At 45.9% G+C, this 13,983-nt stretch overlaps 1 protein-coding gene across 1 annotated transcript; it reads right to left on the minus strand.

The window, feature by feature from the left end:
* Positions 1-8,787: 8,787 nt before the first annotated feature.
* On the minus strand, positions 8,788-11,389 carry LOC115327456. The gene is made up of 3 exons (XM_029988469.3): positions 11,378-11,389; positions 9,199-9,440; positions 8,788-8,991 (listed from the first exon to the last, which is right to left on the minus strand). Exons 1-3 carry the CDS (start codon positions 11,387-11,389, stop codon positions 8,874-8,876), a joined length of 372 nt encoding a protein of 123 aa, XP_029844329.2. The 3' UTR covers positions 8,788-8,873.
* Positions 11,390-13,983: the final 2,594 nt, after the last annotated feature.

Raw genomic sequence — 13,983 nt, forward strand, 5'->3', positions numbered from 1 at the left:
GGAGCTATGCATCCGCATACATTGATGATGTAGCAATATACTCAGAGACGTGGGAGCAACATTTAGAACACCTTCAGAAGGTACTCGCCACCATCGCAGAGGTGGGATTGACGGTCGATCCTAAAAAGTGCAAGTTTGCCCAACCAAAGGTAAGGTACCTGGGGCATGTAGTGGGTTCATTGGGCCACTCCCCCGACCCTGAGAGGACGGGCGCAATATCGGGACTGAAGGCACCTAGGACGAAAAAAGATCTCAGAAGCGTCCTGGGTCTCTTCAATTATTATCGAGACCATGTTCCGGGGTATTCCGACGTAGTGCGCCCGTTGACGGATCTCACGAATCGTCGGGTGCCGAACAACATTCCGTGGAGCATGGAGGCGGAGCGGGCATTCTGCTCGGTAAAGGCGACACTCGCTAAGGTGCCGACGCTGGCAGCCCCGGATCCCAATAGGGAGTTTGTCTTGACCACCGATGCATCGGAGCGGGCGATTGGGGCGTGCCTATCCCAGGACTTTGAGGGGGTGCAGAGGCCGATTGCGTTTCTAAGCAAAAAACTGACGGCCGCTCAGACCAAATGGTCAGCGATTGAGAGGGAGGCGTTCGCTGTTGTTTGGGCTTTGGGGCGCTTGGACACCTGGCTGTATGGCACAAAAATCAGGGTCGTAACCGACCATAATCCACTTACGTACCTGACACGCTCGACGTCCTCCAGTGCTCCCTTAACGAGGTGGTCGTTGGCGTTGCAAAAGTATGACATAGAGATATCGCACATAAAGGGCGCACTTAATTCCTGCGCAGATGCACTGTCGAGGCTCGACAGAGATTAGAGGAAGCGCTGGCGGAGGGAGACGCTGAGAGGTGTCTGTAGTTTCCTTTCTTGGAACATTTTGCATTTGTTTTCAAATCGCATAGTTTTAGTTTTATTTTGAATTTTTGTTTCTCCTAGTGCGAACTCTATTAGCAGTGGAGTGTCTGGTAGTGTTTGCACCCGTACAGTAGAGCTTTCCGATTTCCGGGTTTCTATATATACACGGACATTGTGGAATATGGAATGTACGGCTTTGGGTCTTGCTCTGTGCTGTGTGTCTCCGAAGTGACTTACAGTGGGACTGATGTTGCGCGAACAACAAGTGTACTTGCAACATTCTTGGTGGGGAGGTGTTAAGTTTGTAGCAATCTTGCTTATTAGTTAAGGTGATTTTTGTTAGGAAAGTTTGTCTTTCCAGAGTAGCGTCGGCATTGTTTTTTTTTTTTTTTAGCTTTCTATGTTTGTGTCGGCGGGGCCAGAGCGTCTGCGATGCGGGAGCGGTTCCCCCCGCGGTCGTTAAGAGGCGTCTCGGGTTTCGGCAGCCTGCTCGGACCGGGAGCGGGACAGCCCGCGCTTGGAGAGGCTTGTTGCTTTTAGCCGAATGTGCCTGTACATAGAGGTTTTTGCCGCTTAGTATCAAATTGTCGCCTTTTACCCGTTGTAATAATTTAGCTGTTGGCGCCAGTCCGTCTGCGTAAAATGCAGGGGTTGATTCTAGAAAGAATTTGGATTTGGCCGTTGAAAGTGCTAGGCTGACAGCTTGTCGACCATTGGAGAACAGTGTACCACGTGGGAGTGGTGAAATTTGAAGGGATTGGTTGGACCCTGAGGGGAAAGGAGGCCCCTACGAGGCTACAAAAGGATCCCCGAGAGGGATTCTGGAGAATTGGCTTCGATTCGATTTTGGGAGACTGGGAACAAAAGTACGGGGTTTAATTTTTGGATTTTAACTCACTGTTGAGTTGTTTGTTTCATAATAAACGTGGCCACACTGGCCACCGTAAAGTCAACCAACGTCGCAATGTGTTCAGCGGGATCGAACAACTTTTAGTTTTTTTTTTATTATCAACTTCCTGGGGGGCTGTCATCGGGCGAGCACCATCATCGGTCGTCACCATCCGGACCAGGACGCGCCCATCCCCATACCACCAGGTCCAGGCCATCCCCACGGAAAGTTGACTGACACTCTACTCGCTACATCGCTGAAGACAAAACAACATCGAGAATAAGTATAGGCAGGTAAGATGACTACTAAAATCAAGTCATGCCTGAGACAGATGAAGTTCAAAACAGGGACGAACTCGCCCCGGCAGCTGCGAAAATGCGCGGAAATCGTCGAATAGAAGTCGTCGAGAGGTCAGGTCACAAGATCTTGCATCGACGGTACTCGTTGCTACCAGCAAGGTGACAGAACTGCTTTGTACCGTCGTTGAACATCCGCTGCAGCCTCAAACGGACTTCAGTTTCACACTGTCGAGTACTGAAAAAAAACAAAAAAAGCTCCCACTAGTACATCACATCGTGCCAATAAGAACGGTCGTCTTTTCGCATCACCTGCCCCAGCCTACCCCGATACAGCAATGAACGAATCTAGCATAGTAGTCGTTACGATTTGTCGTCGCCACGAATGAAAGATATAAAGCAAAATATTCCTAAAAAATCGCGATCACCAAAAAAGTTACGGTTATGGAACGATACAGTTGTCTGAAGCCAAGATTCTACTCGCGAGATTAGGAAAATTCACTGAAGATTATCTCTAAACTCAGAAAACAAAAAAAAAATTAAATTTTCGCTGTTTTATTTCTTAACAGCGCCGCAATCTAATGCAAACGGCAGAGGTGTCGACAATCAGCTGATCGCCGAGATCATGTACTGCCACTATTCAACACTCTGATCGGATTGAAGGATACGCGCTGCAAGTGTAAATAAATAAGGTGGTAAATAACAATTCGTTACAGTTATGCAAAAATTAGTAAGTACATACGAATAAGCTCGTTGACAGAAGAACCAACGGGAAGACAGACGTGAGCCCCACAGCTCCGTACGTATCTCGGTTAGGGCTAACAAGCCCTGAGAGTGGAGCGCCAACTTGAAAACAGGGGTCGATAAACACTTCACGCGACAATATTTTGCATTCTTGTCGCAATCGAAGGTCATTCTGTCGAGACTTTCACGCTGATGTAGCCTAAAACACTTTGCACAACCAATTTCGTCAACCGCGACGACCACGACAAAGCAGCCGCCATGTTTTTAATCCAGGATTAAGAAACAACCAAAAGCAAAGCGCCCAATGGTGAACGCTCAAGTCAAGCGTAGTTTAGTGCTAGGTTTAGCGATAAGCGATTTTGGTGCAACCGAACGAAACCGAAACTAAGCTTTGGTTCCCGGGTAAGTTCCGCTTTGCGCTAAGCGGCGTTGGTGCAACCGACCCTTAGTCCTTAAGTCTTTGCTCAGGGCACTCCATGGCGTTTACGCATCATTTTCCCTGACTGCAGTCGATTTTAAGAATATCCCTGACAATTCCCTGATTTTTTCCTGTAGTTATAATTTCCCTGACAATTCCCGGTTTTCTCCGTTTTCGTGGTCACTAGACACCCTTTTTTGTGTTGCATCTCATTTTTATGGTCTGGAGAAACATGCGTTGACAGAGTTAGAGCACTAGGGAATAATATCACGCCGACTATAGAAGCCTCGAGGAGTGCGCACATGCAAACTATGCATTTCTTATAAAAGGTGGATTCGAGCAAAATTGAAAACGATATGTGGACTCATGGCGGCCATACTTGCCTTTCTCAAGCATGATCACTTGTCTCTCGGTAGCACCATTCGGTAAGAAGCACCAGCAACACGCTATCGAGACACAGTCGATTCCTGGACTGAATGACGACCCACCTCAGGTCATATTGAATGGGTTAAAACAGCGCAGAAAGACGAAGGACCAGTAAAAGAAACCACACAGACACAGCGCTGACTTACAACTGAAATATTTACTGCTGAACCATTCAGCAAGTAAACTTGAAGGAATACAAACATAAAAGCAATCGCCCCGAAAACACGTCATCCTCCACTCAAGCCGACACGTGGCTACACGTATTTCCCCGCCCTTCTGATAAAATTCATTTCATCACTAACTAGAGCAAGTGATGGAACACTAATACACTTGCCTGCGTCATGGTTGGCAATAAAAAAAGCTTCGTCAATCTCCCGAGCATACCTATTTTTATGTCGGGCTAAAATCTTAATTTCATTAAACACTGGAGAGCACGCACATCTGTCACAGTGGACCGCTAGGTTGCCAGACGGGGAGGAGCGTAAGGACAGAGAATGTTCTCTCGCCCGGTCGTTAACACATCTCCCCGTCTGCCCAATGTACACTTTTCCACAGGACAATGGAATAAGGTACACCACCCCACACGCGCAGGCGACAAATGGGTTGCGGTGCTTTACTTGACACTGTGTACCCACGCGGCCGCCTCGATTCACGGCTGCACACAGCCGCCCCAACTTAGCTGGAGCCGAAAACACAACTGGCACGTTGTACCTACTGGCAACCTTCTTGACACCATGGGACACCTTGTGCATATACGGCAAGACCACAGGTCTTACCGTTGGTTTTTGTCTTGCCTCAGTACTAGCAGGGCCTCTAAACACCTTAACCAAGGATTCCACGACGCCCATCACAACTCCCAAAGGGAACCCGGCATTTGACAACCTCGTGACTTGCAACAAAAAACTATCACCACACCTATGGTGGCATGACTTAAACAAGGAGGTACGGAGACTGGACAGTGCAATGGCTCTCTTCACTGTCTTAGAGTGCGCGGATTCATAAACTAAAAGCCCCTTTTTAGACCTAGGCTCATAGGCCCAACACAAATGCGAGGGCTCACATCGAAGATTGAAATCTAAAAATTGTAGGGCACCCTCAGAAGTGGTCTCAGCCTTAAAGTTTAGTCCGGGACTAAACTTTAAGGCTGAGACCACTTCTGAGGGTGCCCTACAATTTTTAGATATCAATCTTCGATGTGAGCCCTCGCATTTGTGTTGGGCCTATGAGCCTAGGTCTAAAAAGGGGCTTTTAGTTTATGAATCCGCGCACTCTAAGACAGTGAAGAGAGCCATTGCACTGTCCAGTCTCCGTACCTCCTTGTTTAAGTCATGCCACCATAGGTGTGGTGATAGTTTTTTGTTGCAAGTCACGAGGTTGTCAAATGCCGGGTTCCCTTTGGGAGTTGTGATGGGCGTCGTGGAATCCTTGGTTAAGGTGTTTAGAGGCCCTGCTAGTACTGAGGCAAGACAAAAACCAACGGTAAGACCTGTGGTCTTGCCGTATATGCACAAGGTGTCCCATGGTGTCAAGAAGGTTGCCAGTAGGTACAACGTGCCAGTTGTGTTTTCGGCTCCAGCTAAGTTGGGGCGGCTGTGTGCAGCCGTGAATCGAGGCGGCCGCGTGGGTACACAGTGTCAAGTAAAGCACCGCAACCCATTTGTCGCCTGCGCGTGTGGGGTGGTGTACCTTATTCCATTGTCCTGTGGAAAAGTGTACATTGGGCAGACGGGGAGATGTGTTAACGACCGGGCGAGAGAACATTCTCTGTCCTTACGCTCCTCCCCGTCTGGCAACCTAGCGGTCCACTGTGACAGATGTGCGTGCTCTCCAGTGTTTAATGAAATTAAGATTTTAGCCCGACATAAAAATAAGTATGCTCGGGAGATTGACGAAGCTTTTTTTATTGCCAACCATGACGCAGGCAAGTGTATTAGTGTTCCATCACTTGCTCTAGTTAGTGATGAAATGAATTTTATCAGAAGGGCGGGGAAATACGTGTAGCCACGTGTCGGCTTGAGTGGAGGATGACGTGTTTTCGGGGCGATTGCTTTTATGTTTGTATTCCTTCAAGTTTACTGGCTGAATGGTTCAGCAGTAAATATTTCAGTTGTAAGTCAGCGCTGTGTCTGTGTGGTTTCTTTTACTGGTCCTTCGTCTTTCTGCGCTGTTTTAACCCATTCAATATGACCATCAACCAACTCGCCCAACTTTCCACCTTGTTCCACCTCAGGTCTTGGAAAGAGATCCGAAAGACTGCGTTATGCCACATGTTGTATCTACCGGGGCAGGGGCGAAAAGTAGAAATTAATAAATTTATCAGAAGTATCCAGCCGTCCGCGCCGCGCTGAGCGAGGCTGACCACGCCTGGTTGAACTAGGAGAGTCGCCGTCGAATTGAGGGCTAAAGTCGCGGTAGACCCGGAGCGCCACACATCTGTCTCGTAAAACGTAGAACGAGCGTCTCCGCCGTCCCCGCGACGATGGAAGCCGCGGCAGCGGAAGACGGGACGCCACGGGACACCGGCGGCGGTTGCGGGGTTGCAGCGGCGAGAGGCGCTCCTCCGGTCTTGGTAGCACGGTGATGTTGGAAAGAAAGGTACGATCGGTCCTTCAAAGCTGGCGGTGTTCGCAGCGTCACCCGTGTAGCCATGAGGCGAGCACAGCCGACGATTTACGAGAGCATGGATGGCACGGCGAAATCCGATATCGCCATGCCGAAGACGGAGCCAACGTTGGCCGAGTGCGAGCCACGGACAACGGTGCGAGTTCGCCGCTGTCGACCGGTGATGTGGTATCCTCGGCTTGGTGTCACGATCGGTTTGTTGCCGTGCACGTTGGCTTTGCTATGCGGTACGGATGTCGAATACTTGTGATGCACATTATTCGAGACAGTCACCCAAAAACGTTGCCGTGAAAAGTTGACCGAGGAATTCATGTCAGCTCAACGTCAGTCCAGGTTCCTTCTCGACATGTATGGTATATGTAACGATACCGGAGGTAGATGATAGGCCTTTTTTTGAAAGATGACGGTCACCTTTCTACATGTATGATTTGCTGAAACCGGTGGTCCTGTTGTATAAGCGTTTTGATGGAAAGACGGCGGTCGCTGTGTCATCGGACGCAAAATCATATCAGCCACATCGTATCATGCGGCAAGCAAACTGGATGCCAGTAAAGTCAGACGCGGAGCCATGGCGGTACCGGTATCTCCAGTTATGCAGAACGCCCAACCAAACTAGCTGCACGCATAATGACAAGAAATTATGGTGGTATCATACCAGAACTACACAAGCCGCAGGTATGTTTCTTCTACGTTTTTGCAACACTAAGTTTCTACATTCAGCCTTACGCGATCGTATGAGATGAAAAAAGGAGACATACTCCACGGTCGCCCAGCAAACGCGCGAAGATTTGGCTCCACGCTTTTCTTTCCTTTTCTTTCTTCCTGATGTCCCAATAAGAAACCAGTTGTTAGTCAGCGCTTGTCTTCGTTTCGATTCATCTGTTTGTCCTTGTTCCAGTCGCCCTCTTTTTCAACATGAACTCTTACCAACTTGCCCAGTTATCTGTTCTAATGCGGTGCCTCCAATAAAAAAAAGTACCGAAACAACGATATAAAATACCAACTCTTACGTCTGCGAAGAAATGCAGTGCTTGTTTTTGCCGCTATGGGCCTTACATGGCAGGGGAGCTCATGGAACGCTGACTGATTTATGCGAACAGCGCAGTTCTATTGGTCCGGTTATTGTATCTGTCTTATTATCTCTGTCTTATATCTACCTTTGTGTCTTATATTTCATAAAAGTAAAACGTTCATTTTAAGCAAAAAGAAAGCGACGCATTTCAAATTAAAACAGAGAATGGTTAAAAAAAATAACCGAGCTTGGAAGGAGGTGTACAGTAGTCCGAAGTTATACTGCTGCCTTCAGTTTGCAGGGCGCAACAGCCTGTGCTTTCCCAGAGCATAGACAGAAACCTACTGAAAATATAATAATTTTTGAGGCGTGAGTAACTTAAAGGTAATTCGATGACTCCTTGTTTTACGTCGACAAGTGTTTGCGCTCTATTTAAATTCATAGCTTGCACGTGTCGCCCTTCTTGGGTACTGCCGGTTATCTCTACTTACTGGTTTCTTCGAAATACAACCAGTGCGCTGTGAAACTAACAGGGCAAAGGAAACGCTCGCCGCGCGTAAAATACTGGCATGGCCGAGAATGACTTCCCATGCAAGTTATGTAGTCTTGGAAGCCATGGACTCTTGCGTGAAACAAGGCTGCAGATGTGTGGCATAGTTATAGCTTTTCGCAGCACCGCTGGCTTTGAACTCGGCCATAACGACTCTATGCATAACTCGGCATTTGTTCGCTCGTGTATGCCACGTTTTACTGAAATGCGAAGTAGGCGCAGAGTGAAACTGCCAACGCTAGAAATCGCCGACTACGTCTCGCTCCCGATTCAGTCTCCATCAAGCCGATTAATTGGGAATGAGCATGTACAATTATAAAAGTTTCCTTGGGAATATAAAAGCATAAGACGAGTCGGAAACGCGTTTAGAAGCTGGTTTGTGGGTATAAATGACGGGAAGGGATTGATGGTGGTTAATTAGCACGGCAATAATACATTCGTTTATTTTTACTTTACAGCTATCCTGCAAAACAAAGTTATATTTTACTGTGGCTGATAAGACAGCATTCTGCATTGACACGCCTTACACACATCGTGCGCGGCAACACGCCTCAATGTAGAACCATCAGGCTCGCCTGGGGACGGGCCAGAGAGAAGAACAAATGAGCTCATTGAGAAAAATATAGGTTTTGTATCAAAACAGCTGTTTCGCTTATTTTAGTAAACACAGCAATATCAGGTGATCGGAAATACATAAAGGCGGTACTTACTTCCATTGCAAACTACGACAACGCCTAACGTTCAGCTTCTTATCAGCTAATGTGTAATATAATTGTAAAGAAAATTCAAGTTCTACGAAAATTCTACCATTCCGGCTTTTTGAAAAGAAACAAATGTGGTCCGTTTAGATTCTTTTAACTAATATAAAATGAACTTCATTTCCATAATTAAATATCCAGTCCTACAGAAAGGTTTTTGGTATCTCAAGAACAAGGATCTGACCATAGACACAATTGGCACCACCATCCTGCACAGCAAGAGAGAGTTGCATTTATTGTTGGCCAAATTAACTGGGGCAGTTGAAAGGGGATGATTTCGTGAAGAAGGCTGTCTAGTACACGACGGTGCCGACCGGGCGGTGCACGAAGTGTCCACCTCTGCTCTGGTGTACGGAACTGTGGGAGCCGGTCACCACTGGAGCGTGATGAACTTCGGCCTGGTGGTAGGTTCTGCAGTTGGCGAGAAAAACATTGGCGAGACTAAGCACATAACGACATAGTGCGTCATTATACAAGAAAGTCAAAATGCATAAGAAGCTGTGCAATATCACTAGGATACAAACCGCGCTTTTTTAAATGATAATGTCACATAATCTGCCTCCAGGACAAAACTTATATCTCTTTCTCCTCCTGAATTCTGATGACAGCGATTCTCACCCGAAGAAAGGGTCGTGCTTCGTGACGGTGGTCTTGGGTTGGACGACCTTCTGCTGGCTGATGGTGTATCCGTGTGCGTGGGGTGGCACGTAGGCCACCTCGCTGTGGTGTTCTACCACTGGGTGACGCACCACCGTGGTGGCCACGGGGACGTGGACGGCGGCAGCGTGGTAGACATGTGGCGCCACGTAGCCGGCCTGGCAGCAGGTGGCAAGCAAGACGAGGCAGGGCACGAGGGCGGTCTGGAAGGAGAGGAAAAAGGAAGTGGTAAATAAAAAAAAAAAGACGAATAGCAAATCGCTGGCCAATTGAGTTGCGTGCGTGAAACGTTCTAGCATCACGTGATATGCTGCAACGTGAAATCAATTTCCATGCTAAATTTGGCGGGGAAAATGAATTGATGTGTAGGTAACAAAGCAATAATTTTATCGTTAAATACAGCGAGGATATTGACGTCATGTGATCTTGTGTCACTTGACCTATAAACCTATTCAACTTTCCCGCTAAATTTAGCGGAGAAATTGAATCACTGTTTAGGCCCGCGACGTCTCATAACGCAACACTGCGCCCACAGCATTATGGGAGGCCACAGGCTACGGCTTCATGAAATGCGGCTTCACAAAATCCGGAGCAACTAGCGGTACAATGCTTAACTATAAAAGCTGGGAGCTGGCAACGACTTTGCATGTATGTACATACATAGGGGTGTCACTGTACGCCGTTGAATTGTCGTTTCGGGCTTTTACCACGGAACATCGAAACCGTGTCTTCGACGGTAGAATAAAGTACAGTGTTTGAGAAAATAAGATATTATTCATATGTCGGAGGAAACAGGAAATCCTGAAATACGTTCCAAGACCGTGAACTATTGAGCTTAATAATGACAGTAACGTATTTCTGTTAACATTTTTTTTATGAGTAAGCGTATCAATCAGCGACATTTTTTGCTATCCTGTATATTTGGATTGTTCTCTGTGTACCTGTAGCCTTCGATTATATTCTTATATTCAGCTTTTTTGTCATTTACGGAAAATGTAAAGACAGAGTGCGGGATTGCCAGCCTTTTGCACTAAGACCGTCCTTGGGTAATGTTTAAATGAGAGTGAATAGGAAAAAAAAGTGACGTCTCTGTCTACCTTAAAAAATGTTTTCTTATGTGGACGGCAGAACTCAGCTCCTTAGGCAATAACAATTTATTAAAAAATACACTGTAATGTGACAATTCATAAAAAAAAATACGTTTGACCGTTCATAAAAAATATTAATGACTATGCGAGACATGCACTTTTATTTGAAACACAATGTAAACGTTTTGTTTTCTTCCACATGCAACTTGTTTGTGCATCTTGCGTTTCGGGGGTTGCCTACTTGTGAGCATATGTAATTTAGTATGCCCGAATACGTGTTTTTTCAGCTAAATTGTGCCAGTAGCTCTAAAAAGAAGGCTGGCTCATGCTACGCCTGTCGAACAAATGGAGTAATGTTCACCGCCCTATTAAGAAAGCCAATATAGTTTTTGCGATGTCTCAAGCTGGCTAGTGAACGCAAATTATTTAATCAAGGTTTTTTATATCAGTTTGCACCGAAACCCTCACATACACCAAATGTAGAGGGTGTTGAGAAATATTCCACTTTGTCGTCTAATTATTATGACTCCTCTATATGCCTATGTCTATTACATCTGTTCATTACGCGATAATAGTTATAAATATATCTATGAAGTTATATAATATTTGACTGGCACAATAGACATAATTATGTGCATTACGTATATCTGATTTTATTTATTTTATAAAGTAAGCGACAGAGGTTTAGCAATACCTCAAGTGACTAAGGGTTCAACAGCCAAATATGGCTAGAGCGTACTCAGGCGCTTATTTTTTATGTTAAATGTCACGCTCTAAGCTAAAAAAAGAAAACAATAAACACAGAAAGTCTTCCCTTAAAAAAAAAAACCGTTACGATGGGATGTTTGCCAACACTTTCTATATATTATGTGTTTGAGGGTTTGTTCACCAAAGTATTTATGAGGTTAACTACTAGTCGCTGTGAATTGGCCAGTTTGTGGCATATCGTACAAAAATATATTGACTTGCTCACTAGGACTGTAAACAGTACTGAGCTATCATTTTTATGTCTTTACGCCAGTTAGCGGGAAAAACATGCAGTGTGTACTCACGAAGGTGTTCATGATGTCTCTGGACGGAGTTGCTTTCAGTAACTCGTTGGAGTGTAGACTGTGCTTCGATCCGGACTAGCAAGGCTCTTTTATGGGCCACTTCGGGGAAACACTCGCACGTGCCGCCAGCAGAAGTGCTTCCAGACTGCAAGGGGCCACGCCCATGTACTGGGTGCAATACTGCAGTCACTGCGCTGGATGTTTATTCTGGTGTGGCCTTCGCATCGGTCAACAGCCGACTCGAAGCCTACCGGTAGCACTTTAATCCTTAATCCTTTGTCCTGCAGAATTTATCAAGATAATTCACAAATTTTATCAAAACTCGCGAGCGCTTAGATTATATTGTTATCACAAGCGGTTTCGTGTCTCCGTAAATTGTTTTCCTTTGAATTCGGGGTTTAATATTTCCCACTGATTCGGTTTTTTATGGTGATAAATTACGCTGTCAGACAAAGAAAGAGCGGTTCATCGAAGCTTATGTTCACAAAAACATGAAACGAAAATGGGTTTGCCCAACATCCCAGAAAACATCCACGTGACCTAAATATATTTTTTTGAAAAAATCGGGGTACACATTTGAAAAGGAATCGAGACCAAGAATGTCCTTCACAAGGTAAAAAACAACCTAGCGAACAGTTCAGTGAAGGGACATGTTCTGGGTCAATAAATTCAAATGTAAACAATTATTCTTCCCGTGAAGCATGTGCTTACTTTTCTTGTTCATTTTTGGAGGTTTACTAATTCAGAGTTTTTCGATTTTCTGAATTTTCATGTAACCGACCCGGGGTCAGTTTTTGGGGTTATTGGTACGTACTGAAAACACGAAACCGAGGTTATACTACAGTTTCGAGTTTTCAAATAAATCCGTAAAAAAAAAACCCGCTGGGACAATATTTGTTAATTCGCGTTTATCTGATAAACCACAATTTTCAACGCCAGAATTTAAGGACAAAAACAACAACAACCGGATCTCTACAACTAAGCTTGGTCAAAGTCTCGGAACCCCAGGTCACGGCCGTCATTTTCCACGATCAATATTTTCGAGGAAATTTATGGAGGGACAGAAAGCGGCACAGATTTGCCGGAATTTTGTGGTTTCCTGAAATATTAATTTATGCTTTAGTACACGACCAGTTTCATTATTTCGCACGTCTCAAGACGTTAACATCCCAAGACAGGAGAAGGGGAACCTCGGTCAATTTCGAAACTATCAAGATAGTGATAACCGAATTCGAAAAGCACCCATGAGCGGCATTAGTTTCAGAAATTGTAAAATATTTTCCGTGCAATTGCGATATAACCTTGATTGCAAGGGCGAAACCGAAACCTCGGCGAAGGCGGGCAATACTCTCCACCGAACGTCAGAAGGCGGGAAGGGGGGGGGGGGGGGGGGGGGGACCCCCACGTGGGCAACAAGCAAATACTTACACAACATGGAGGGATCATCACGTCCAGAGTCGTTTATAGAAAGATTTCGGTCAATGGGAGGAGCCGGCGGCAGCCGGGATGAAGCGGCAAAAGCTGCGCCGCTGCCAGCACCGCATATTTTTCCCGCGACGACGCTGTGAAGTAAAAATGTCTGAGTTAACCTTGAAGGTGTCACGTACCGCGGCACACTTGGTTTTTGTTTCTGGATGAGGCTGGAAGACTATGAATGGTTAATTGTAAAAGATTGACGGAAATTGAGAGCTTCGAGGTGTTGAGCGCCTTTATTGAGCCAGAAAAGGTGACATTGAAGAAATGTTTCCTGACACGTGAGGCGAAGCTGCGAACGTCGGGTGCGCGTTAGGTGCTGGTGTCAAAATTCCCCATGGAGCCGTGTCCATGGTTTCCACCGTCCACCCGGTCGTTGCCGCGGCCGCAGCAGCGGCTGCGACTGCATCAAAAGGAAGATGGAGTTCATTCTGAATGTCGCCGAGACGACAACGTGACGTGGGTTGCCCTTTCAGTTGCGAAGTGTTGCAAACTTTAACTATAGAGTCCTGAAATGAAATACTTGAATACATCATTACCTAGAAAGTAATTTTAAGATGTAAGTTAAAATCATTGCTTCGTTAGGGGAATATTCGTGGTTAGTGGTTGGTCAGAAGGGCTGTCAATCAACGCACATAAGATAATTGAAAAAATTTCGGCCGAAGACAAGCCCATATTTTTGCCCTGTCCTTACCTATTATTGACCGAACGCTACATATACGGCTCTGATGACGTCAGCCCCGCTGCTTCAGCTACCCCTGCCAGCCAAGCCTCTGAGTTTCAGATCACATTACTCTGCACAGAGTGCGCTGCTCGCGCCACCTGTAGGCTTTTGCCCGAAAAATAAAATACGAAGAAAAAAACCGCTCTTCAGCTCAAGACGTCACCAAAACGGTAGTACAGCATTGGCTCGCCGCAAGTCACCCGCTGAATCAGCTTTTATTTTTTTTATTTTTGCTCGGAGAACCGAAAATTTTGTGGGACAATTTATTTCAACCAGTAGGTGGTATAAGGGTATAACATTAGACGTACGGTCGTACCAGATGATCCAAGAAAAAAACTGCATTGTTTTCTCACTACCGAGAATAAAGCGGAGTTTCCCTTGAAGTTTCGCACATTTGACGACCGATAAC

The sequence above is a fragment of the Ixodes scapularis genome, unplaced genomic scaffold, assembly GCF_016920785.2.
Source record: "Ixodes scapularis isolate PalLabHiFi unplaced genomic scaffold, ASM1692078v2 PGA_scaffold6__148_contigs__length_123643588, whole genome shotgun sequence".
Taxonomy (NCBI): Eukaryota; Metazoa; Arthropoda; class Arachnida; order Ixodida; family Ixodidae; genus Ixodes; species Ixodes scapularis.

Bases quoted from the DNA above. Each gene is read 5' to 3' on its own strand.
- LOC115327456 (XM_029988469.3), bottom strand. The intron at 8,992-9,198 runs GTGAGAATCGCT...CGCCAACTGCAG, and splicing joins AAGCACGACCCTTTCTTCGG to AACCTACCACCAGGCCGAAG.